Source organism: Ceratotherium simum, chromosome 17 (genome assembly GCF_057802395.1).
Source record: "Ceratotherium simum simum isolate JZ-2026a chromosome 17, ASM5780239v1, whole genome shotgun sequence".
Classification (NCBI taxonomy): domain Eukaryota; kingdom Metazoa; phylum Chordata; class Mammalia; order Perissodactyla; family Rhinocerotidae; genus Ceratotherium; species Ceratotherium simum.
In genome coordinates, this window is record NC_141916.1 from 37,021,549 (window position 1) to 37,048,951 (window position 27,403).

Consider the following 27,403-nt stretch of genomic DNA (forward strand, 5'->3'; position numbering starts at 1 on the left):
AAATAAACTCCACCTTGTGATAGGGTTGAGCAGAAGAGCACATGTAATGGAAGATAATGTTGTTGCCATCTTTGGAAAATACAAGCTGCCACATATGCTAAAATTTTTACTAATGGAGTGTACAATCATGAAATTTGGAGCCACTGGAACAAGTTAGAATTGTAGGTAAGATCACATACCTTGTGATCAAATTGACTTGAAACGGAGATATCAAACTAATTAGACTTATTTGGTATGTTAAATCATATGGGAAGAATTGTCAAATAAATGGTGATAAACCTCCTTAGGTTATATTATGTGGGTGAATGTTATGAATATGTTTTCTAAAAATTATATAAAATTCCTAAAATTCTAATATGTCTTGGTATAATGTTATCAGTCATAATTCTAGTCATCTTAAAACGTGTGTCATAAAAATAACCAAGTTTCTTTGTTAATTGCATTATGATGTTAAGTCTTTTGTCATCTATAGATAGTTATCGTTCTACTCTGATGCTTTTGCAAAAATGTTTCATCTTCAGAGAGATTCATGGAAAGGATTCTGACACTTAACTCTAGAATACAGGTTTCTGATAAACTTTCAGATCATAAAACTGAACTGGGTAAGAAATTATATAACATGACCTTATTTTCTCCTCTCTTTCTTAGAAAGACAATACTCTTATCTGTGCCTCCCAATCTATTACAAAAGGGGGAAATCTTCCTCACTGTTGGGTTTGTCATCAGAAGCCTCATCCTGTACACAAATCTTGAGAATCCTTTAGTACATTTAATTAGCAATCTCTACACCATTCCTCCCCTAATTCCTTGTGCTAAGTGTCTAGACCTTCTTGCCTAACGAATCAAACCTCCAGAGATTTAAGAGGTAACATTTATAACTGTTGTAAATACCTCTTGTTTTACTTGGATAAAAGCTAGACAGAATTCAGGCACAAGCTGAATGGTTACATGCAGTGCCCACCGACATCCTGTGGTTCTTTGATCTCTTTAGCTGGCTGCCCTCAGGCATTGCCTCCTAGTTCAGGTCTGTTCTCCAATTTGGATTTAGCATTTTTTGTTGTTGTTATCATAGGAATTCTCATTGTTGTAAAAACTTGTCTCCTCTGCATAGCTCATGTTACAAAAACACCGCTCAGATAATGGTCACCCAGTACTTTGAAATGATTACTAAGGCTTATGAAACTTCACATGAGTAACTTCAAGGAGCTGCAGAAGTTTACCCTGAAAAGAACTTGATGGTAGAGCCTTCCTCTGCTCTGGCACTCTTGTCACTCAAATGTGGTCTAAAGGCTCCTAAGAAAACCACTTTCCCTCCTACGTGGGACATGACATACCAGGAATGAGCATTCCTGGCCATGAGGGACCAATGATGCTTTGATGGCTGATCAGCAATACTTTCCAGTGTTTGATAGTGATGCTTTCAGAGAAAGATCTTGATCAAAAGGGGAAATGTGAAAGATGAGGTGAGTAGAGCCATACTAAAATAGAGACAGAGCAGCCATTTCAGAAGAATTGCCCTCTTTTCTTTATCTTCCAAACTGGACCAAACCACCAACATTCCAAGAAGTCAGTAAGGACAAGAATATCCTGTTTGTAAGGACTGATGAAATTGGACTTTGCTGATGACTGAATTGCTAACCAATCAATGAAGTCCAAGTCTAGCCTTTTGCCTGATGACTGAAACTCAAGTCCACCTGTGTAGTACAAACCTAGCCTTACCTCATCTAGCACCAATGAACTCTTCTTTAATACAACTTACCTCATCTTCCTCCCTTTTCCCCATAAAAACCCTGAGTCCCTAATCGGGACACTATTGGGTTTCTACCTGAATTTGTGCTTCCCAAATTGCAATTCTTGATCCCAAATAAATGCTTTGCCTCTTAAACTGGTTTCTGTTTTTGCAGATTGACAACTGTTTAGGGTTGAATTGTGTCCCCCCGAAAGATATGTTGAAGTGCCAAACTCCAGTCCCTGTGAATGTGATCTTATTTGGAAATACGGTCTTTGCAGATGTAATCAAGTTAAAATAAGGTCAAACTGAATTAGGAGGGGCCCTTGATCCAATATGACTGGAGAACAGATACACAAAGGGGGACACCTGTGGTCTCCTTTTAGCACTTGAAGTGCTGCAGCTGCAAGCCAAGGAACACCTGGTGTTACCAGAAGCTGGAAGACACGAGGATTCTCCCCTCCCTACACGTTTCAAAGGAAGCTTGGCCCTGCCCACACCTAGCCTCCAGAACTGTGAGAGAATAAGTTTCTATGGTTTTAAGCCACCTGGTTTATGGTACTTTGTTACAGCAGTTCAAAGAAACCGATACAGTAACTACATACATGCTACAGAGAATTGTTCATTCTACTTGGTGGAAGGGGACTTGGCATTAAATAAGCCCAAATGAGAATTCTTTTGTCAAGATTTCTTTATGGCTCACCTTTCCAGAGTCGTGAGATGGGGGTTTCTCAGGGCAGGTAAGAGCTGTGCCTCATCCATCTTTGTCTTCCCAATGCCAAGCAGAAAGCATGTAAATAATAGGGGTGCAGTTTGTTTTATGGACCAAACTGAGCTTTATATATATACATATATATATATGAATTTTTTTCTTTTTTTTTTTTTTTTTACAAACTTTACATTAAAAAAAGAAACACTTGAAATGCTAGATATGGGGCCGGCCCGGTGGGACAAGTGGTTAAGTACGCACACTCCGCTTCAGCAGCCCAGGGTTTGCAGGTTAGGATCCCAGGCGCTCACCGACGCACTGCTTGTCAAGCCATGCTGCGGCAGCGTCCCATATAAAGTAGAGGAAGATGGGCATGGATGTTAGCCCAGGGCCGATCTTTCTCAGCAGGAAAGGAGGATTGGCAACGGATGTTAGCTCAGGGCTGGTCTTCCTCACACACACATACACACAAAAATTGGAGCAATATTAATCAAATAATTAGAATAAAGTATGACAGTTATTTTGAAGTGGAAAGAATTTATGGAAATAAACAGCAGAGGGAAGCATCGTAGCCTAGAAAGTGTCCAGGGATGTCTCCCTGAGGAAGTGCCATATAAACTAGGAAAGGACGGATGAGAGAGCCAGGCACCGGCAGAGGAGCATTTCAAGTGATGGACAGCTGTGGGAAGGCCTGATAACAAAAAGAAGGACTGAAGTAAGTTAAATGTGTGGCTGGAGAGAGGGAGCGTAGCAAAAGGAGAGCTGGAGAGTCAGGGGCAGGAGACAGAATTTGGCATGAGTAGGGGAGCTTGCTAAAATATTTTGTCATAGGGGTGATGTAAAGCCTCAAAGATTTTTCAACCAGGAAGAGATAGGTTTAGATTTGCATTTTGAGACGATTTCTCTGGTTGCCATGCTAAGAATGGCTTAAAAGGTAGCAAGGCTGGAGGCAGAGAAGCTTCTTGGAAGCTGTTTGGTCCTAGGAGGGGGGTAAGATGGCTGGAGAAATGGCAACTGTCAGGATATTTGCAGCTAGAATGTATAGACATTGGTGATCACTTGGTTGTCTGATGGATGACCCTTCTGTTTCTAGCTAGGCAGCTGCATAGAGTAGGGGTCAGCAACCAACAGCCCACAAGCCAAATCCACTCTGTCCTGTTTTTGTAAATACAGTTTTATGGGAACACGGCCATGCTCATTCTTTTACATATTGTCTACAGCTGCTTTTGTGATACAGTGTCAGATCTGAGTAGCTGCAGCAGAGAACACATGGCCCGCAAAGCCTAAAATATTTACTATCTGGCCCTTTAAGAAAATGTTTGCCAACTGTGATAAATGATCATCACCTACATTTATTGAGAGATTAAGATTTACCAGGCAAGATTCTAAGCAATTCACATGTTACAATAATCTATCCCAATTGGCAAACATGAAGTATTGCTACTGTCCCATTTTACAGATGAGAAAACCAAGGCACATATATGACCTTCTCATTCACACCCATAGCTTCAGTTACCACCCATGTGCCAGTGACTCATCAAACGTTTACTTCTAATCCAGACCTCTCATTTCAGCTTCAGATAGGCATATGCCTAACAGCCAATCTCAGAGGTACCTCAGAACTCAATAGGTCCCAAACCAGACTTCTGCTTGTCCCCTCAAACCACATCATGCTCCAGGGTTCCATTTTTCTTGGTGAATATCGCCAACCAGAGAAGCAAGCCAGAATCCAAGGAGCCTTCCTTGGCACCTCTCTCTCCCTTGTTCCTTCTCATATCCATTCTATCTAAAGATTGCTGAAATCTGGTTGCTTCTCTCCATCTGTATCACCCACCACCAGCCAAGTCCAACTATTAATGGGATCATCTCATACGTGGGCTCTGTAATAGCTTCCCCATGAGTCCATTCCTCTCCACCCAGGTCCTTCTCCAATCTCCAGACTGCAGCCGGAGTGCACATCCAGCCTGTCACCCTCCACCTCCATTCCCTACCCAATCCTTTCAAAGGTTTTTCTTGTTCTTGGGATTCCATGGGCCTTTTCGTCGTGTTTTTACATTGTTTCATTGTTTTTGAATTATTTTACAGATAACTGATAGAAATGCAAAATAATTTTTTGCAAATAAATTCTGAAGATCAGGGTTCAATTCTTTCCCTTACTGTGGAAGAAGCCAGTTTTATGTCCATTTGCAAATTCAGTTCACTATTCCTAACCCAGACAAGGGTCTGTTCTTTGAACCAGTTTAACATTTGCCTCATAACTTCATTAAATGAGTTAAAGAAACTCTATAATACAAGTTTATTTTATATCTATATGACAGTCATGCTGCCTGGGGGGAACTTATCCTTTAACTCTCTCTATAAGACACTACATGCTTGGCCAGTTGCCCGTGTCACCCTGGAGTGAGCTGGCTCTCTTTTAGTCCCTTGTAAGCACCACATTCCTTCCCTTAGAGATATCCTCTTGGCCTGGAACTCACTTTCATTCCAGATGAAAGTTCTTCATCCCTTCTTCCTTGTTATCCTCCAGATCTCTGCTCAAGGATCCCTTGCTGGAAAGCCCTTCCAGGCGTTTCTGAGTCAGTTGCATTCCTAGAGGCTCTTAAAGCACAGGTAGCACTAGTTATATTTGCAATTTTACATTTGTAGGATTAGTTAACACTCTTTTCTATCTGGCTGGAGGCAATGCATGATAATAGGATGGAGGTATGCTCCCATTGCATCCTCAGCACCTAGCCTAGTGCTTTCACAAATGTCACATACCCAATAATATATAATAAATATTTTAGATAGATTTTTGACTATAAATATTTACTGCTCAGGAGAGAGGTGAACTTAAAAATATATACATTTGGGAGTCATCAGCATATAGGGGCAGCCATGAAAATGCACAGGAAGCGAAATCATTGGGTTGAGCAGAATGTAGGATAATAAGAACCTTGTTTAGGTGGAATAACTGGACAGAAGTCAAATTATAGTCACTGGAAGGGGGAGGAAATAGAAGCAGTTAATACAGATGGACTTTCACACAGTTTGGCTCTGAAAGGGAGAAAAGGTGTAGCTGACACTGGTAATTCTTTAATAACACCATTCTTGTATTATATATGCTTTCTTGACTGAAAAGGGAGGATTTATGGGTAACATTTAAAATAGCAAGAAAATTGGAGTTGTGTAGTGGCTACCTTTAAGACAATAACAAGCTTTCAACGACTGCCTGGTGTAGACATTTAAAGCAGCCTTTCCAATGCAAATAAATTGTTTATAATTCTTCAACTAAGGATTTCTTGTTCTTAAGCTTTGGGCACTGGTCTCAAACTGGCAGCCCTAGAGTTTACTTAGTCTGTACTTTTTTTTTTTTTTTTTCAGTTTTAAAATCTGATTTTTAATAAAAAAAATCGGGGTTTCCAGCGACACTCGCCACTCTTTGATGGCACTTGATCTGTCTGGGCTGTATGTCTTTGGAGATTAGGACTCCGCCCCAGTATAAGAGGCTTTTCTGTGCCTTGTATGAAGGTGAAGGAGGAAGGCAGAAGTGAATGTTGCTCTCTGAGTTGATAAGATTAGAGCTATATTGTCTTTAGGGCTGTATGAAATCAATTGTAAACCAGGCCAGATTTAACCACTCTTACCCAGAATAAGCTGCCCTCCTCCCTTTCCAAGATCCACTCTGCCCAAGTCACCACTTCCTATTAATTTAAAAGCTGAGAAGGCTCTTATTTAGGCTGACATTGCCCCGGGGAGAACACACCAGAGGAGACAACAGCTGTGACAATCTTCCTTTTCCCTTTCTAACTCGGGTAGTGGTTCAAACATCACCTTCCCGGCCCTCTTTCTAATATTGCTATTACAGGCCTACATCAGAAAACTGTAGAAACAGTTCCATTGGGAGCTCTTGATGGTCTGTTTTGCCTGAAAATGATGAATGGATGGGTCTAGGTGGCATCGAGGTCTTTGAGCAGAAACAGCTCTTAGGGAATGTGAGCCTGGTAGCCCCTCAACACCCCGAGTTACAAACCTGATTTGGGTAGGTGGCGCAAAGAAACCTAAAACCCAGATTCACGGTCTTCCTCTTCAGTTTGCACGTGGGAATCCGTGGCAGACAAGAGGCCAGGCACAACTGCCAATCCGGCTGCAAACTCTCGGGCAGAAACTGCCTTTTATCGGTCTGTCGACGGCAAATCTGTCCTAATGTAAATCGATTTCCCCGAGGTTGCCTTCGCCTGGCCGGAGGGGCGTTTCCGGGCCCGGGAGTTTGGTAAATAAGGATGCTCAAGTGCCTGCCCTTGGAAAGGCGCTCGCTGGTGGCGCGCACTCTCGTGCCCCAGCCTGAGCCTGGTTGGCAGCGACTACTGCTTTGGCTTTTCCGACTGAAGAACGAGAGGGTCCAGACGGCTGGAGGCTCCTCCCCCAGGGATGCTGGAGGGGCTACGTGGTTGCCTGCGCCTGGCCCTGGCGCGGGGCCCCGGGCGGTGGCCGCCCGCGCCGCCGCGTCCGTGCGCCGGTGCTTGGCCGCGCCGCCCCGCCTCGGGTCCAGCCGTGCGCTGCGTGCCGCCGCCGCTGTCCGCAGCCCCGCGCTCCGGGAGCCTCCCCATGGCCCGCCCGCTCCGCGCCGCCGCGGCCCTCGCCCACCAGGTACCCCGCCCGCGGGTGTTTGCGGAAGGGGGGCGGATTGGACCTCGGGTCTCGGAAGCCGGCGGGCCCGGCCGGGCGCGTTGCTGCGGTTTCCTGCACCATCGTGCTTCGCCTTGCACCGCCTTTCCGCCTCCACGAGGCATCTCCTCTTTCCGCAGCCCGGCCCGAAATCTAGAGTCCCAGCCTGCGAACTCGCCTCGGAGAGGCCCCCGCCGGCCGGGTCTACCGCCCCGCGGGTGACCCGCTTCAGAGCGCGGCGCGGACCGCGACCCGGGCAGTGAGGGTCGCCATGGCAGCCGCTTTGGGGCAGGAGCAGGAGCAGGAGCGGAGTTTCAGGGCTGCCAGAACCGACAGCCACATCCCGCCTGCCTTCCCCACCCCAAAATATTTTGACCGCAGCCTTCTGCCTCCTTGGATCCCTTTTTTCCCGCTCTCTTTCCTAGTTATTTAGCGGATTAGGCTCGTGGTTTGTTTTTGTTTTTTTTTTTTTAATGTCGGCACCTTTTTCCAATTTGTCCCGCTTCCATTCTCTTAAATTACCCCCTAATTCCCTGAGGTTTTGTCCTTAATGTGCGGGGTTTGGTGTCCTCGCGCCTGCGTCGGAAGACCCTGCCCGTGGAGAAAATGGTTCACTCTCGTCCCCATCCCTTTTCCAGGCTTGCTATTGTGCGCCAGTGATTGACAGGAAGGACCACGCGGCTGAGCGCGCCCCGGAGGTTTTTCTATAAACGGTTTAAAACCCTAGTCGAGACTATTTACTCGGGACATAAGGGAGACAATTACCTTCTTGTTCTTTGCTGGTGAACCCTGGCTCTGTAGGGCGAACCAAGAATGTAACCAGTCTGCCCTGAGCCGGCGGTGGAGGACAAAAACAGCCGCGACCTCAGGCGGGGTAGAAAGCGAAGGGCAGCACTCCACGGGCGCTCGGGTTTGGGGTTCGCTCCCGGGGGTTTGATCCTCCTTTTCCTGCTCGCTTGAGTGTCGGAGCGGAGCACAGGGTGTAATGGTGAGTGAGATTGATTACCCCAGGCCCCAGGTACCCACCTGGTTTTACTGAATTGATTTAATTCTCCTTTAAGGACTGCGATAATGGATGCTCCGCGGCATGTGCCGGACAAGCAGGATCAAGAGAGGTGGTGGGGACTTTTAAGGTAAGTTATTTATTTGCCAGAGGTTAAATGAAACAACAATTCGACCGAATAAATCCATTTCTTGTTGAGATTTCGGGCAATTCTCACTGTCTGGGTTATACAGTAGTGTAGATAGATATGCTGCCGTGCATTTTAAATTCTACTCTTAGGGGCAAACATCATTTGGAGAGCAGTAGTCGATTCATCAGATCTAAAATTACCTGGCAGTTAATTGCTTATTTTATTTCATGAATCATACATTTTTCGTAGAAAATAATCAGTTTGTGAATATTCACCTTAGAGGTTTATCTGATTGTATAATAAGTATAACCCTTCCCTCTGCTTGTGGAAAAAGTTAAACTCATGATTTTTCTCTTGAGGCAGCACCTAACATTTTACAGTAACCGTGTTGTATTTCCTTCTTTCCTCTCTGAGTTATGGGGTTTATGTATTAAATAATCCCATGCTTCACAGCGGAATAGTGAGGAGCAAATGAAAAAGAATCTTGTAAAAGTATTTTGAAGATCATAAAAATACAAGTGTAAGGTGTATTATTATTTTCTCTGTAAATCATTATCTCCACCTCTCCCCCCACCCCAACCATGGAGGTTTTTGCTTCTCTTTATGCCTCCTTCTCCTCTCCTGCTGCCTGTTTCAGTTATAGTCAATTGTCATCCATTGCCCAAAGTATCCTAATGAGCACACATCCTGGCAGGGTTCAGAGAGAGAGTGCAACTTGACTCATCAGTTTCACACACACACAGCTCTTACTATGTGCCAGGGACTGTGCTAGAAGTTGGAAATTTGGAAGACAAATTGAAGATAAGGTCTCAGCTCTCAGGACTTTTTAAAACCCAAAATATCATAGACTATAATAATTTACTCACTAAAATAAGTTTGTGAATTTTCTTTGTCTGTAATATTCCTGGTCCTTTATAATTTTATTTATTTATTTATTTTTTCCCCCAAAGCCCCAGTAGATAGTTGTATGTCATAGCTGCACATCCTTCTAGTTGCTGTATGTGGGACACGGCCTCAGCATGGCCGGAGAAGTGGTGCGTCAGTGTGCTCCCGGATCCGAACCCAGGCCGCCAGCAGCAGAGCGCGCGCACTTAACCGCTAAGCCACGGGGCCGGCCCCCTGGTCCTTTAAAGATACTTTCTGTAGCCCTATAGTTGATCTAATCTGCTCTGCTAGTCTATGAAGACCAAGCTCTGATACATTTTGGGGACTTAATATTGAGATATGGGTCCTAGAAAGAATGAGATAAAAGGGACTTCTACTTGATAATCTCTCAGGGCCATTTTATACAGTAGGTACATTCCTTAAAGGGTATGAAAACAATTTTTCCTAAAAGACCTTTATACTTTTATACATAAAGAAGAATTTTTGCAAAGTGAAGAATTTCTCATGTAAATAATCTTTATTTGTTAACAGATTTCTATATATTGGTTTAGTTAAAGGGGAGGTGTATTGGCATTCTGCACTCAGGTATTTACATATGAAAGCAGGCGTTGTAATGATGGTTGTATTCACAGGGCATATGTGATGAGGCAAATGAAAAATGAAATTGATAATTCGTGGGAGAAGAAGGTTGGGTTTTCTAGGACCATCTTTGCTTTGACACATTTTTCTATCTCTTTCTTGATTTGCCCCATTTATAACTTTCAGACTGCCTTTTGGGTTTCTCATGGATAGTTTTCATATTGTATCCCTTTCCCCATTTTGACGCTGTCAGTTTAAAGTGAGGATGCAGTTTTTTCCAAAAGGGCCCAGCCACGAAGTGCCTAATTCCTGGGGTATCCCACAGAATCTTTCTGTGAACTCCAGCATCTTCTTTTCTCAAAGAGGTCAGCTATCCATTTCTTCCAATTCTCCTTGTTTTACAGCTCTCCACAGAATGCAACGCTCCAAACCTGTAATTCTCCTCTTCATTCCTCCCCATTAGATTTTAAGAGTGTCTCTAAAAGGTAATGAATGTAGCACCTTAGGCTTTCCAAATAGAGTAAGAAAAATGCACTCCTTGCAGAACAAAGTTATGCACCTTCTGATACAGTTGTAGTGCAGGCATAGTCTTTGAAAGTTTAAGTGTTGGCCAAGGCGCTGAAGGATAGGGGCGATATTGAGTGGTGAGCAAAAGATGTCTGAATGGAGGCTAACACAGACCTCAGGTGCTGTCAACCAAGTTGCACTAGTCTGCTACGGGCTTCCCCATTTCAAAGCAAATGGTTAAGCCAACCACGCATTTTGAGTTAGGAAACTGTTGTTTTTTTGTTTTTTTTTTTAATAAATTTTATTTATTTGTTTTTTCCCCCCCCAAAGCCCCAGTAGATAGTTGTATGTCATAACTGCACATCCTTCTAGTTGGTGTATGTAGGACGTGGCCTCAGCATGGCCAGAGAAGCCGTGCGTCACTGCGCGCCCGGGATGCAAACCCCGGCCGCCAGCAGCGGAGCGCTCGCACTTAACCACTAAGCCACGGGGCCGGCCCCAGGAAACTGTTGTTTTTAATGTGCCCTGTTTTTGTCAATATTTCTTGTCATTTCACAAGCCAGTCATTGTGGCCTTCCGAATTCTTCCACAAGCATATGGTATGAAACATCCTGACTTAGAAGTCATCAGAGAGCGTGGAGCATCAGAAAGAGATTAATTATGCAGGAGAATGTATCATTTTACAAATACTGTTATTTTTAGCCATTTTTGGAAAGGAAATGTGGAAAAGGAAAATGGTTTCTATAGAACACTGATAAAAATTGTTTATAACATTTGTTTCTTTTATGACAATGATTTTTTTCCCTTAGAACTACATTTTGTATCTACTCAAAACCAGTCACATACCTTCAGTTAATATTGTTTGTTTACTTTTTAACTTCATTCAACTGTATCACCTAATGGTTTAGGTTTAGTATTCTTAGGTAGTTTCTCTTTGAGCTTGGGTTAAAAGCTGTTATTTTTAGTTTCCAGAATTGCAGAAGTTTTTTCAAATAAAGGAAATTAGAGTTCTTGATGAAATTCTGAAACCACCCAATTGTGCATTACTGTGAAAAACTGCATATAGGGCAATCCTTACCTACAAATTAGAAAGTTAGAGGGTTTCTATTCATATCTTTAAGAAATCGCATGTTTTATAAAAGGATCTAGTAGTTTACTGAAATAGGACTAATGCCTGGTAATTTAATAATTTATATTCAATTTCCAGAAACTTAACTAGTATTAGCCTGTTGTAATTGCAGGAGCTCTAAGCTGAGCATAAAAACACCTTTTCTATTTCTCTGCTTTGACGTTAACCAACTTGATCTCTCAGGGCCAGGGGGTCACTGTGGATGGTCCCAGAGGTATTTGAAGGAGAGAGTTCAGAAAGGTAAAAGTTATACTGGGCCATGATCATTCTTAAAGTTGATTCTTTAAGGGTTTGTAGTAACAGCAACAATAAAAAGATCTTTTATGAAATATAGTTAAGTACAAGTGTTTTTTATAAAATCCATAGCAGTATATTATGTTGAGATATCCAAAACCGTGAAGATTAATCCAAGTTTAGTGACGTTTAGAACATAATCAGGGCCGGCCCCGTGGCTTGGCGGTTGAGTGCGCGTGCTCCGCTGCTGGTGGCCTCGGTTCGGGTCCCGGGCGCGCACTGACGCACCGCCTCTCCGGCCATGCTGGGGCCGCGTCCCACATGCAGCGACTGGAGGGATGTGCAGCTATGACATACGACTATCTACTGTGGCTTAGGGGGAAATAAATAAATAAATAAAATTAAAAAAAAAAAACATAATCAGACATATTTTATATATATATATATATATATATAAAATAGTTACTGCGCTAAATGGGAGTTAAGCCAACGTAATAAAGAGCAATGACTCCCATTCCGAATTGTTCAAGTCAATTAAAAGGATTTTATGGAGCCAAACCAAGCGTTTTGGAGGATGAGCTGTCTAGATAGAGGGGTTGTAAGAGCAGTGAGTAAAGCAAGTGCAGGCAGTGTGAAAAGCTGAGAATACCCCCAGATTACTCAGCCCGATGGGATGCTACACTCTCCACACTTATTGCTGGAGGAAGAAAGAAGGGAGTTTGGATAAACTTGGGGCACCACATATCCAGTGTTACAAGTGGAGGAAATGACAAGATGAAAAAGAGGTGAGGGGGGGAAGGCGTGTGTCACCAAGTTGTAGTCCTTCCATCTCTCCTTCCATGTTAGACAAAGGCATGTAAACAAGGATGCTTAGGGGCTCGTGAGTGTTCAGGCACTGGGTAACGTGTACCCAAAATACAGCCCCACCCACGTTCCTTGTTAACAGAACCCTGATTTTGTTTGTAGTTCTCTGACCAGCCCTGGGTGACAAACTTGCATTCTCAGCCTCCCTTGCAGCTAGAGGGATGCATTTCTAACCATTGCATAAGGGAATTTTTGGGAAAATTTTGTTATCAAAGGGAACAGATTTGTCTGGTATTGTCCTTTTCCTCCTCTTTCTTTGGACCTTGATTAGGTCATTAAAGCAAAAGCTACAGCTCTAGCAGTCTTCTTTTGACCCTGAAGAGACAAGGCCGAGAATATCACGGAGCCTTGACACCATGGGGTGCTCCCAGGCCTGGCTCCTCCAGACTTGCCCTGTGAGACAAACTCCTATTTGTTTTTTTTATTTTCTTGCAGCTGCATGCATTGCTAACTGATAAGTAAAAGGTTTGTGAAGAACCTTAGTGAGAGGTAGAATTGAAAAAGGAAGTTAGTGCCATACTTGGGATCCTTGATTTTTGGGTTATAATATTTGGACTTGAATCTGTAGCCATTTAGCTGTCCATGGACATTGAAGATCATGATCAAGCCTGTGGTTATGTTCATGAGGGATAGGGAAGAGATACCGGATATTGCCTACTAAGGGGGTAGTAGAAATTGAGGAATCAGATTTATTAAAGACATACTTGAAAGTACAGCTGTCTCAATTCAGTGATTGATATGGGAAACTGAGGGTTGGAAGAATGTTGTGAGGATGATAAATGACCTTGAAAGTAATAAAGATGCAAAGAAAATATAAGAAAATTGCACAATGAATTTGTAGCAGAAGTCATCTCTGGTAAGTGGGAATGTGGTTGCCAGGGTTATAGTTGGGAATTTTTTACTTTTCATTTTTCTTTCCCTCTTTACAGTAGCATTTTTAAAATAAATTAAGAATTAAGAAGTAAAGAAGTAGTAATATGAATATCAGAAATAGGGACCCAATTTTGAAGGAAATATTATGTGTTCCATTTTAGATACGTTCAGTTTGAGATAACCAAGGTCATATGATTGCAAAAGAGTGCATGGCGTTTGGTAAGAATTCATAAATTCATGAGACTTGTATCTCTTGTCAGTGGTTCTCAGCCCTTCCTGTTTATTGGAATCCCCTGGAGAGCTTTAAACAAAAACTGATATGAACCCCCCCGACTCTTGAGTTTCTTTTTCATTGATTTTAAGTAGGGCACGGGCATTGGTATTTTTCTAAAAAAAAAAAAAAATCTTCCCAGGTAAATCAACTCAGCAGCCAATGTTGAGAACCATTGCTCTTCAAGGTGATGAAATCTTCAAGGGAGATGGTCTGGTGTGATTTTTAGCCATGAGTGCACAGTTAGAATCACTTGGGTAACTTAAAAAAAAACAACAACAAACCATCCTCTTGCCCCTTGCCTCATCCCTCTGAGATTCTGATGTCGTTCTGGAATGGGGTCCAGTTTAGTGTTGTTCAAAACCTCCACAGTTGAATACTGTGTGCAGCCAGGTCTGAGAATTGCTGATGCAGAGGGGGAAGTGTAGAGGCTCAAGGAAAAAGCTCAACATTACCCAGATTCTCTTATTTTACCACCAGTTAAATTATCCTCCTCCCCCTTCTACTTTGGTCCTTCATTTTATTTTAATTTTATTTTATTTTTTTTAATTTTTTGTTTATTGCAGTAACATTGGTTTATAACATTGTAAAACTTTCAGGTGTACATCATTGTACTTCCATTTCTGCATGGACTACATCATGTTCACCACCAAAATACTAATTACAACCCATCACCACACACATGGACCGAATTATCCCTTTCACCCATGTCTTTAAAATACATTTCTTTTTTTATTTTTTTTATTTTTTGTTTATTGCAGTAACATTGGTTTATAACATTGTAAAAATTTCAGGTGTACATCATTGTACTTCTATTTCTGCATAGATTACATCATGTTAACCACCAAAATACTAATTACAACCCATCACCACACATATGTACCGAATTATCCCTTTCACCCTCCTCCCTCCCCCCTTCCCCTCTGGTGGTCCTTCATTTTAAAACAGCAAGAAATTAAAGGAAGTTAGCCATGGTTCTAGTGTTATCCTTAATGGCTCCTTCAGATTGCCTGTAATAGACCGAGAAACGGGGGTTACTGTAATTGCCGGCAGCGTCTATGGTGAAGATGCCTGGGGAAATAAGGAAGATGGTACAGTCTTGATTGCGCAGAGCCTGAGCTCAGGGAGGATTGGAATGTTGGTCAGTATACAATGCAGTAACTGGTTCTCTTGGCCCATCCATTTTCCCTACCCCAGCAACCACAGTGCCTCTATGACTTTGTCCTGCCACTCCACCGCCCCCACATTTCCTGCATTCCTCCCACACAGGGCTCTTTGCTGTTTCTTGACAGCAAAGGGCCTTTGCACTTGCTTCCTCTGTCTGAAATACTTTGCTCCTAGATATCTACACGGACTACCTTCTGCTCAAATGTCACCTTATCAGGAAGGCCTTTCCTAACATTCTATTTAAAATAAGCGTTCTCTTTCTCACTCTATCCTTTTAAAGCTGCTTTCATTTTCTTCATAGCACTAATCACCTCCTGACATCTATTTATCCATTTATTTCTTTATACGGTTTCCCTTCACTAAGAGAACAGGACTTTTTACTTGTTTTGTTCCCTGAGGTTCCTTTGGGCCTACAGCAATACAGGTACATAATAGCTCAAAAAATATTAGGTTACATGAATGAATAACACTTTATCACAGCGGCTGCTGCCTATCCATGGCCACTGGTGAGCTTGCCTGAGAAGCGAAGGCAGTGCCATATGCATCTGATATCTCCTGTGTTTACTTAGCACAGTGCCCGAGCTACCATGCTGGTGCAGTCAATGTTCATTGAATGAATAAAAAGGCAAAATACTAAGAATAATAAAGCAGATGAGTAAGAAAGAGGAACAAGGGAAAAAAAGAAAATCACCCTAGAGTTTGATATGAGGCAAAGCCATAGTCTTGTTTTTAAAATATTATGTAGATTGTTATTGAAATAAAGTATATATTCCATTGCCTATTGGTTTCATGGCAGGAAAGGTTATGTAGAGCTTAGACATCCTTCAAGGTATAAGCATCGTGTGTAGTCAGCTTCTTATTGATTAACTAATGATAGAATTGATTAGCTAATGATAGAAATAGCAGCTAGGAGGATGAACTTTTATGTTAGTTTTAAAGAACCATGCAAGGTTCTGTCATTTAAAAAAACTGCCAAGGTCCGTTGCCTTTGCAATATTTAAGATGTATCCAGAATTCAGCAAGTGTAAAAAGCTCACCCTTTCTCCTCACCCTTTCTCCTCACTGTTTTCACCTACTCTCATCTTTCTGTTCTTGTTTTGTGTCTTACTTCCCCTTTACTAAGAAGCTTTTATTAGTAGTCTTAGACGAAAATTTGCATTAAATTTGTCATACTATATTGATATGGTTCCAGAATTTTCTTAGCTCAGGATCTCCCCCATCCACTAAAAAAAGTGAACTAAAGGAAAATCACAAGTGCGTCATTGTGCAAGAATACTGTGAAACCATTCGTGTAATAAAGTTTATGTTAGAATTTCGCTCACTTTAAATCCTGGCCATCTTCTCGGAATGAGTCTGTCATTTATTAGGGAGTGCCTCTGAAATCAGCCAAACATTATTTCAGTATGTAAGGAAACCTTTACCGTTGTGTGTGCCAGGCACTGTGCGAGGGTTGGAGATTTAACTGTGAATACTCTAATCAGAGTTCTTGTCTAAACAGTCCAGAGGGATTGGCAATGTTTTTTAATAGGCCAGGTAATAAATATTTTAGGCTTAAGGGCCGTCAGGTTTATGTCACAATTAGTGGATTATGCCATCATTGAAGGTAAAAAGAATGCTGTGACTGTGTTCCAATAAAACTTTTTTTTACAAAATAGGCCAGAAATCTACAAAATTGGCCTGCGGGGGAAATTTGCCCAACATCCTGCCTAGTCTAGAGGATAAAGGGAGAGAAATGGGATTCAAGGATCAAAACAATTTAGCTGGAATGTATCCCTTTAAATAAATTTATTTTCTTGCTCTTAGGATAGGATTTTAAGTTAAGTTACTTACTTGGATTAAATAGCGGCAGAGGAAAGTCAATTTTTTTTTCCAAATTTGTCATTTTATTGGCACATTCCAAAGTAGCATTAGTAGACTAGCCTGAAAATTACAGTAATATGTCGTTTCAATGCCCTATGCTTCATTGTAATGTGAGCTTTCTGGTTGTTTTAGAATACATTTTCAGCCTGAATATTATTCTAAAAATAAAACTGGGGCCGGCCCTGTGGCTTAGCGGTTAAGTGCGTGCTCTCTGATGCTGGCGGCCCGGTTTCGGATCCCGGGCGCACACCGACGCACCGCTTCTCCGGCCACGCTGAGGTCGCGTCCCACATACGGCAACTAGAAAGCTGTGCAACTATGACATACAACTATCTAATGGGGCTTTGGGGCGAAAATAAATAAATAAATCTTTAAAAAAAAAAATAAAAAAAAAATAAATAAATAAAACTGATTGTCATTCATAAGTTATCAGATGGCTAAGGCAGCTGTGAGGCAGTGAGCTAATCAGAAGTAATTAGATCATTTTAAAAATGGTAAGAGCTGATGATGTAAAGTGAAGTTCTGTGTTTGATTTTGGAGAGAAATGAGTACTTTCCGGTGTTAAACGAAGCAGAGTTGGGCATTCCTTACAACCTGTTAACAGACTCAACCTGACCCTGGTTAGTAGCATTTTTTAACTGGTCATAAAGCTCCTTCCCCTGGGGTTTTTGTCAGCCTTCTAGGGCTATTGTAAAGTCAGTGATGGTGTTGTCTGTGGTTCGTATGCCTGTGTATTTGGTCATTGGAAATGGGCAAGCTGGCTCTGTGGAGGGCTGGTGAGATGCTGAAGTGTCAAGTTGTTTCCCTTTTTTTTTTTTTTTTTTGTGAGGAGATCAGCCCTGTGCTAACATCTGCCAATCCTCCTCTTTGTTTGCTGAGGAAGACTGGCCCTGGGCTTACATCCGTGCCCATGTTCCTCCACTTTATATGGGACGCCGCCACAGCATGGCTTGCCAAGCAGTACGTCGGTGCGCGCCAGGGATCCGAACCTGCGAACCCTGGGCTGCCGTAGCGGAGCGAGCGCACTTAACCACTTGCGCCACCGGGCCGGCTCTCAAGTTGTTTCCTATTACTGTTATTTGTCTTTCTTTGAATAAGGGGTCCTTTGTTCTCTGTTTCCTCCCCACAGAACAGAGGATAGATATCATAGTGTTCATTCTTGACTTCTCCGTTTTCAAAGAGGAAAACATTTGCTTCTCTCTGCTCATTTCTTCCCCACTGCACCCAGGGGGGTTTTGAAGGCTTATGCCAAGAATTCTTTGGGGGAGTTGAGTATAACCATCACCAAGAGGTTCAGTTCTTAATGACATTTGTCTTAGTTTAGCAAGTCATTGTGAGTGTCGCTGTTTTTGTTATAGAAGACACCTCTTTCTTCTTTCCCGAATGCTCGACTTGAGTCCTGTGATGGTAACGAAGAAGGGATGTGGTTTCCTTTTTGTATCATTTTACCCCATCTGCTATTTTTGTCTTTGTTTCTAAATATCACTGAATTTTCTTTCTGCTATTTATTAGGAAGTGTACATTGCAGAGATTTCTAACAATAGGCCCAATTCTGAATGCAGGTATAATTTGTTTGCTTCACATAGTGTTGTTAAATTTCGGAGGTAGTTGCCAACATTTAAAAGTTTAGGTGGGGGTGAGGTGTGGGGGAAATGAGTGAGGGTGGTCAGAAGGTACAAACTTCCAGTTATAAAATAAGTTCTTATTTTTTGGCCAGCGACTTAAATTTTATCTTTTTACCCTCTATATCATGTAGCCAGTGGATGTTCAGTGACTTTTCTTTAATGGTGCTGATTTTTCTTCCCCAGGCCAAAGATCTAATAATCACACCAGCCACCATTTTAAAGGAAAAGCCAGACCCAAATACTCTGGTTTTTGGAACTGTTTTCACGGATCACATGTTGACAGTGGAGTGGTCCTCAGAGTTTGGATGGGAGAAACCACATATCAAGCCTCTTCAAAACCTGTCAATGCATCCTGGCTCGTCAGCTTTCCACTATGCAGTGGAAGTAAGTACATGGGAATTAATGATGGTGATGTGCTTGGTCTTCACTGTGGGTGCTGAGAAGCTTCCCCTGCTCAAACAGGTTTTAGGTCGTGTGGGCTTTATCATGTTTACTCAAGGAAGTCATAAATGTCTTTGAAACTTTTCCTGTAGACCATTGGATTAGGGACTAATTTTTCAGATAATCTTGAATTTTCTATAATGTCAGTAAAAAAGTCATTTAGAGTAAATAGGAAGGACAGTTGGCAAGAAAATTAGCAATCAAAAGGCCAGCACTGTTAATATTTTACTAAGTCACCTCTCAGATCTTCTAATTATTGAGACGGGGTCATTGAGTACAATATTATGTTTAGATTTTCATGCTAAGTGCATGTTTTTGTGACCAGCAATAACGTGTAGTTATACATGTTAAGAGACATGTAATTAAATGTCATCCTTCAGGTATGAGTGGAATAATTATAGGGATAAAATACTAAATATTCAGAGAATGCCTTCTCTGGTCTTTCTCAGGGTACACACTTAGGCAGATACGCAATACACTCCCCATTCCCTTGACCCCCATTTTATTTACTCATTGTTAATTTGTTGGACATCTTTCCCAGAATATTGGGGTGCTGGAAGTAAGCAGTGGCCAGCTATTAAGGGACTAAAAGATGATAATACTAAATATTCTTAACGCTAGTGATAAAATAACTACTTTTGTTTGTTGAATTCCTGCAGTGTGCCCTGTGTACCAGATACCTTATATAGGTCATCTCATTTAATTATTTTAAGTGAGAATGCATAAGATTAACCATTTAGGTTCTGGAGTCAGACTCCCTGGGCTCAAATTCTGTCTCTTGCTCCACAGGGAGCTCTGTAACTTGGGAAATTTATTTAATCACTTCGTGCTTCAATTTCTTTACCTGTAAAATTGAGGTAGTGATAATACCTACCTCATATTGTTAGTATAAGGATAAAATAAGGTAATTCATTTAAGCATATAGAGCCCTCCCTGCTACATAACGAGAGCCCAGTTGTTAGCTGTTATTAACCGCTGAATCAGTATTATTAGAAGCAAGCTGCTTAGAAGCAGTTTCAGAAAATTTAAGTTTCTTGGCCAAGATTACACAGCATTAAGAGAGGAGTCAGGGTTCAAATGCCAAGCTCCTACTCCCTGTGACGTTACCCCCAAACATATACACTAAAATTATGAAGGAGCTTGTCTAATTAACTTGTTCAAAGTTATAAATTTGAATAATTTGGAAACATTCACTGCCCAAATGTATCCACCAGAAGTTGAACTTAGGAGGCTAGGTTTCCATTCTCAGCTCTGTGTCTTAACTGTACCGATTTGGATGAGTTCTATCATTATTCACTCTAAGCCTCAGTTCAATTATAAAATAAGAATGGTAGCTGCCCTTGTCTGTATCATAGGATATAATGAAGAGCAAATGAAATAAAGAAAGCACTTATAAATTTGAAAGAAGGAATATGACAAAGCCTGGGGCAGTGGTTCTCAAGCTTAGCATCCATCAGAATCGCCTGGCTCCACCCTCAGAGTGGCTAACAAGTTCCCAGATCATGTTAATACTGCTGCTCCAGGGACTACATTTTGAGAACTACTGGCCTATGGGAAGTAAATGAGAAAGGATTAATGTCATTTTTGAAAGTTAAAAAAGATTTTGATAGCCATTTGTTTTTGAAAACTCATTGGAAATCTATTTAGATGAGTTGGAATGCTAGTTTGATTAATTTTGCCAATTTAGATTTTTATGATCAGAGTAGTTTAAAAAATCTGAAATTACTGTTCTTTGTTAAATAGAAACTAAAATTTTCTCTATATTATTAGTGTTCCACTTGCAATATGAATACAAAAAATGTTTTGCATTAAGAACTGAGTTGTGTATTGCATCAGATATCTATTGCAATGTAACAAAATTGATGGCTTAAAACACCAGCGATCATTTTCTTGTTATCTTTCGTGATTCTGGGGGTTGAGTAGGATGGCTAAGTGGCTCTTGCTTGAGGTCTCTCATGTGGTTGCTGTCAGATAGTGGCTGGGGTTGGAGTCAGCTCAAAGGCTTCCTGATGTGTCTGGGTGGGTAAACTCAGAGAGTTGGGGGCTGCAAAGCTGGGGCTTTTCTGACATCACTCTTTCTCTATGTGGTCTCTCAAGCATGGAGGCTTCAGGGTTGTCAGACTTTGTACACAGTGACTCAGGCTCCAAAGCTGTGTGTCTCAAGAGACTGGGCCCAGATAGAAGCTCTGTTGTTTTTTATGCCCTAACCTCAGAATCACACAGCATTACTTCTGTCATACTCTATTGTCCTGGTGGTCACAAAGGCCTGCCCAAGTTCAAAAGGAGGGACTGTACACCCCATCTCTTGATGAGGAATGTCAAGGTTCTAGAAGAGTACGTGGGACTGGAAATATTCTGTGGCCATTTTTGGAAAATACAATCTGACATCTATCAGTGATAAACAGGAGATAGAGTGATGCATTTGGTTTGCTCTTTGTCAGATTGGACTCTTAGGTTTAATAAGTCAGATATTAGGGCAGTATCATAGGAATTTAGGAAGTGTGATTGCCTTGTGCAGAGAACTCAGGGTCCTGGAATTTTCTTAGGCTTATTTATTCCATTTTCTACTCACTCGTTCAATGGGTGTTGAGTGCCTACTGTATGTCCAGAACTGTGCAAAGTGCAGGGGATAGGATGGTAAGCAAATTAGCCATGATCTTGCCCTCAAGAATTCTTTCTTTTCTTTTTTTTTTTTTTAACTCCCACTAAGAAAGTTAAGCAGATACTTTATTTCAAAGGTTTTCTTCCCAAATGTTGCATTTGAAACATTCATGTTTCAGGCTTTCCCATAGATATGACTGTTTCTCTTATACTGACACACTTATGAATTTGAATTATTGGATGCCATCTTGATTTCTTTCTTTCTTTTTTTTTTTTTTTTTTTTTGTGAGGAGGACTAACCCTGAGCTAACATCTGATGCCAATCCTCCCCTTTTTTCTTGAGGAAGATGGGTCCTGAGCTAACAACCGTGGCCATCTTCCTCCACTTTATATGGGACGCCGCCACAGCATGGCTTAACAAGCAATACGTCGGTGCACGCCGGGGATCCGAACCTGCGAACCCCAGGCCGCCGCAGCAGAGTGCACGCACTTAACAGCTTGTGCCACCAGGCCGGCCCCATCTTTTTTTTTTTTTTTTTTTTTTGCTGAGGAAGATTCGCCCTGAGCTAACATCTGGTGCCAATCTTTCTCTTTTTGTATGTGAGCTGCCACCACAGCATGGCCACTGAGAGATGAGTGCTGTAGGTCCACGCCTGGGAACTGAACCCGGGTAACCGAAGCGGAGCGTGCTGAACTTAACCACTAGGCCACCGTGGCTAGCCCTCCAACTTGATTTTTAAGTTCAATAATAGTTGTATTTTTTTAATCTGAAAGTAGATATATGAGTAATCTCCTTGGACATCTTTCTCCTCCACTCGGCAGCCCTATTGATCGTAGAATCCATTTTATTTTGACATCTACAACTACATGTGGTTTCGTTAATTCCTAAAGTATTTTTTAATAGATAAATATGTGAAGGTTTCATATAGTGAAGGAGAGAAATGTGAACTGTGAGTAGGGAACATGGGTGAAAGAAAATGAAACTTGATAATAGGCATTTTATTTTCAGGTTGAAATAAATATTTAGTGAAATAAAACATAATTTGAAAAAATAGAAACATATATGTACTATTTAATGAATACTTATAAATGAATACTCATATAGCTACCATCTAGGTAAAGAAATAGACCACTTGAGCATCCCCGAAACCTTCATGTGTACCTTCCGTGTCATAAATCCTGTATCTTCTGGCATTCGTTATTCTTACTTTTGTGATAACCTTTCTTTGCTTTTCTTTCTGGCTTATATGTATCTCTAACACCATAGTTTTGCCTCTTTTTGAACTTTGTGTAAATGGAATTATTATATGGTGTGTGTGCGCCTAATTTTTGAACTTAATGTTATGTAAGATCTATCCATCTGGGACCAACCCTAACATGTGTGGGGCCTCGGAGAAAAGTGCAAACAGAGAGACCCCATGGTTCGTCCTCCCTATCTCTTCCTGTCCTGGCTTCATCCTGTACTACAAGGGACCTTGAACACACCTGTAGATGCCCACACCACCTGCATGCAGATGACCTTTGGCCAGCCCTTGGACTTAGGTGCAGGCACGCTCGTGGTGCTGTCTGTTCTGTAGAGGGTGAACCTGAGGAGGCCCAATCAGGCCCTGAAAATGGCATCAGGGCCATTTGAGCCGGGAATTCTAGAGAACTAGGTACTTGGAATCTGGTCTAGAAAAGAGACTCAGGGTCCAGCCAACTACTTGCTCCAAGGAGAAGGTCACAGCTGGAGGAAGGCAGGGGTGAAAGCCCCTCTAAAGTGTGGGGCTCAGGGCAGAGACTCCAGTTGCCTCTGTCTAACGGTGGTGGGTACCACACGTGTTCCTTGTAGCAGTAGTATTCCATTACGTGAATGTATTTAGTCTATGGTTGACGGACACTTGTGCGGTTTCCTTCTGTGAACATTCCAGTACACAGTATGCTGGTGTACTTATTTACAAGTTTCTCTAAGACAGCAGTTCTCAAAGTGTGGTCCACAGAGCCCTTGGCTCTCTTTCAAGACATTGCCAAGGTTAAGACATTTTTCACAATAATACCATGACGTTTTTCTTTTTCACTCTGTGTTGACATTTGTACTAGGTAAAACTCTGACGCTCAGCCTCTGCTAGTTAGTCATTATATTCTTTACTATCTGCATTACAGCATAAAAAGAATGTCAGTCTTACTTAAGAATGTTCTTGGTGAAGCAGTGACAATTATTAATTCTATTAAATCTTGACTCTTAAGTAAATGTCATTTTAATATTCTATGTGATGAAATAGCAACTTCACATAAAGCACTTCTGTGTACTGAAGTACTGTGGCTGTCTCAAGGAAAAGAAATTGTGTGATTGTTTTGTGTTGTGAGCTGAACTGGCTGCTTTTTCCATCTAGTACCATTTTTACTAGAAAGAACAAAGTGTAGTTATTCAGACTTGGGCATTTGGCAAACATTTTCTCGAAAATGAGCAAAGTGAGCCTGTCACGTCAAGCAAACCAATGGATTGTATTTGTTGCCAATGATAAAATTCTAGCTCTCAAGTGAAAATTAGAATTTTGGGAAACTTATAGTCACCACCGTGAGCTTGACCCTTTCAACTTAAAAGAGTTTCTGATGATATTGGTGGTGATATTAACAGGTTTAAATACATATATAGTATGAAAAAAGTGTTAACCTTTGAAAGATCTGCAAACTCAATGAATCAGCATTTTCTAAATGACTGTTGCATGACATTACAAATTTATGCGTGAATGAAGAGCCATTCAAAGTGCAAGACAGACTGATGGCTTTTTGATGTGTCAGTTTGGCTAGTCTGAACTACAGCCTTGGAATTCCATTTTTGCTCTCCTAGTTAGAATGGACTACAAGACATTTTCTTGTGAGCATTGGAGGACAGAGAGAAGCAGTGGCCATTTTGTTGCATATACACACCTTCTAGTTATTCGAACACTAACCTAAGGGCTGTTGTAAAGGAATTTTGCAGATGTGATTAAAGTCCCTAATCAGTTGATTTAAAGTTAATTAAAAGAGAGCTTATTCTAGGTGAGCCTGATCTTAGGACTTCTGTGAGGTAAGAAACTCTACAGAGCAGCTAGACCTGCAAGTGGACTGTTTTTCTCTGTCTCTCCCTTCCTGACTGCCACCTGTGATTGAGCTGCAGCTCATGCCTATGGGGTCCAGCCTGCTTGTGATCTTCTCTTCCTGACCGCCTGTCCTATGGATTTCGGACTTCCTTAGCTAGCCTCCATAAATGCATCAGCCAATTTCTTCTAATAAATCTGTTAATGTTATACATATTTCCTACAGCTTCTGCTGCTTCTCAGTTGAACCCTGACTGGTAGACCATTGGATTTTAATAAATTAACAGAGTAGGAAAATGTAATTCATAGGATTTCAGATTCCACATTGTAACTAATCTTTAAGGAACTACCGCTTGTCAAATTTTGGAGTAGTATCAAAGAAGAATATCCACAATTATCTGAAAAGGCTATCAAAAATACTTCTTCCTTTCTCACCTGCATATCTGTGTGTGAGACTGGGTTTTCTTGTGTACATCAACCAAAACAACATAATGCAAGAGAATGAATGCAGAAACAGATATGACAATCCAGTTGTCTTCCATTAAGCCAAACATTAAAGATTTCCAATAATTTAAAACAATGCCACACTTAACACTAATTCTTTCGGAAAATATAGATATTTTTCATGAAAATATTTTAACATGTCAGAGTTTACTATTGTTACCAAATAAATAAATAAAATTAGGGGCCGGCCCTGTGGCTTAGCGATTAAGTGCGCGCGCTCCGCTGCTGGCGGCCGGGTTCGGATCCCGGGCGCGCACCGATGCACCGCTTCTCCGGCCATGCTGAGGCCACATCCCACATACAGCAACTAGAAGGATGTGCAGCTGTGACATACAACTATCTGCTGGGGCTTTGGGGGAAAAAAATAAATAAATGAAATTATTGAGAAAAAAAAAAAAGGGCTGGCCCCGTGGCCTAGCGGTTGAGTGCCCGTGCTCCGCTGCTGGCGGCCCGGGTTCGGATCCCGGGCGCGCACCGACACACTGCTTCTCCGGCCATGCTGAGGCCGCATCCCACATACAGCAGCTAGAAGGATGTGCAACTATGACGTACAACTATCTACTGGGGCTTTGGGGGAAAAAATAAATAAATAAAATTATAAAAATAAATAAAATTAAAATTTCTAATTTCTGATACCATAAATATTGATAGAATTACCTCATAACTAAAAGCTCTTTGGGGCATTCATAATTTTTAAAAGTGTAAAGACATCCTGACACCAAAAAATTTGAGAAATGCTGTTTAAGGATGTATCTAGGAATGTGCTGCTGGTATTGCATATATCTTCAATTTTACACGAAAAGGGAAACTATTTTCCCTAGTGGTTTTATGAATTTTTATACCCACCAGCTATGAATTAGCAACCACATTCAACCATGACTCATCAACCTGGCCAACTCTTAGTATCGCTAGGTTTAAAAATTTTAGCCCATTTAATGTAATGATCTGTTATTGTGATATTAATTTCTACTTCTCTGGAGAGGTTGAACACCTTTTCAGATGTTTATTGATTAATTGGATATCCTCTTATTTCAAGTGCCTGCTTGTTCCAGTCTTTTACTCACTTTTCTATAGTGTTGTTTTCTTTTTGATTTGTAGAAGTACTTTATATATTTTGGATATGGGTCCTTTGTCAGTTATATGTGTTTTAGGTATCTTCCACACTCTGTCTTTTTACTCTATAATTTTTTCGTGACAAGAAATTTAAATTTTAAAAAGTTGTATTTATCAATCTTTCCTTTGTGTTTGGTACTTTTGTGTTTTGTTTGAAGACTTTTCCTACCCCTAGATTATGAAGACGTCTTCCTATATTATTGATTTTGTCTTTCACGGTTAGGTCTTTAATCCTAGAAGTTGATTTTTGTGTGAAGTAGGGATCCAATTTGGTTTTTTCCCCCTACGGATACCTAATTGTCCCAGCACCATTAAAAAGACTGTTATTTTCCTTCCAATATGTCATGCCACCCCTATCATATATGCATGAGTCTGCTTGTAGATCTCCATTTACGTTTCATTGTCTTGTCTATCTGGATCTCTGTTCTGTTTCATTGTTCTGCTTATTTATCTGCACAAATGCCACAGTCTTAATCTCCAAATTGTTATAATGAGTCTTGATGTCTGCCAGGACAAGTCCTTCTATTTTGCTCTTCAAGAATGCCTTGGATATTTCTTGGCATATAACTTTTAGGTTCAGTTTATCAAGTCAATCAACCTGTGTAATTCAGTTTGTTATAAGAAAATAAAATGCCCTGACATGATTTTCGTTTGTATTGCATTTAATATATAAGTCAATTTGGGGAGAACTGGCATCTTGATAATAATTGAGTCTTTCAATCCATGAGCGTGGGATTGCTTTCCACATTTAGTTAGATCTTTAATGACTTGGTAAAGTTTTATATTTTTCTTGTGGGTCTTTCACTTCTCTTGCTACATTTTCCCCCACCTAAGTATTCCTTTTGATTCTGTCGTAAATAGTGTTTTTATTTTCTAACTGCTGTTGTTACATAGAAATATCATTTTGCATCTGGCTACCTTGCCTAAACAAGTAATTTCAAAAGATTTTATCAGTTTTTCTTGATTTTCTACATGTTTTATCTATGTTTCATGATCTATGACAGTTTTATTTTTTCTTCGCCAAATTTTATGTTTATTTCATTATTCTTACGCTATTAAAATTGGTAGTACAGTATTGAATTAAAGTAGTCACAGCAGGCAATGTGTGAGACTCTCGATCTGGAAAGGAAAGCTTTAAATTTTACCATTAAGTATAATGTTTGCTGCAAGTTTACTGTAGATATCTTTTGTCACTTAAGGAAGTTCCCTTTTTTATGTAGTTATGTAGGAATCTTTATTTTAAAAATCATAAATGAATGTTCAATTTTATCAGATGCATTTACTACATCTAATGAGATGATCTTATAGTCTTTTTTCACATAAGCTGTTAATATAATAAATCTCATTAATTGATTTTATAATGTTAAACCATCCTCTATTCCTGGGATAAATGCAACTTAGTCATGCTGGTTTATCCTTGTGTATATTTTGCATCCATATTACTCAATGAGAGTATCATATAATCTTTATATG

At 40.9% G+C, this 27,403-nt stretch overlaps 1 protein-coding gene across 7 annotated transcripts in view; it reads left to right on the forward strand.

Annotated features, from left to right (window-relative positions):
* BCAT1 (branched chain amino acid transaminase 1) overlaps positions 1-27,403 on the forward strand; it is a 102,448-nt gene that overhangs the window by 25,015 nt on the left and 50,030 nt on the right. For 3 of the 7 annotated variants that reach the window (XM_087442672.1, XM_087442671.1, XM_004435457.3), the window contains exons 1-3: positions 6,834-7,067; positions 8,147-8,218; positions 18,396-18,596. In XM_087442672.1, the coding sequence (XP_087298798.1) occupies positions 6,849-7,067; positions 8,147-8,218; positions 18,396-18,596 (492 nt within the window). In that variant the 5' untranslated portion in view covers positions 6,834-6,848. Of the gene's footprint in view, positions 1-6,797; positions 7,068-7,709; positions 8,074-8,146; positions 8,219-18,395; positions 18,597-27,403 lie in introns of those variants that run through there. The other 4 variants (XM_087442670.1, XM_087442674.1, XM_087442673.1 and 1 more) reach the window with 4 other exon arrangements.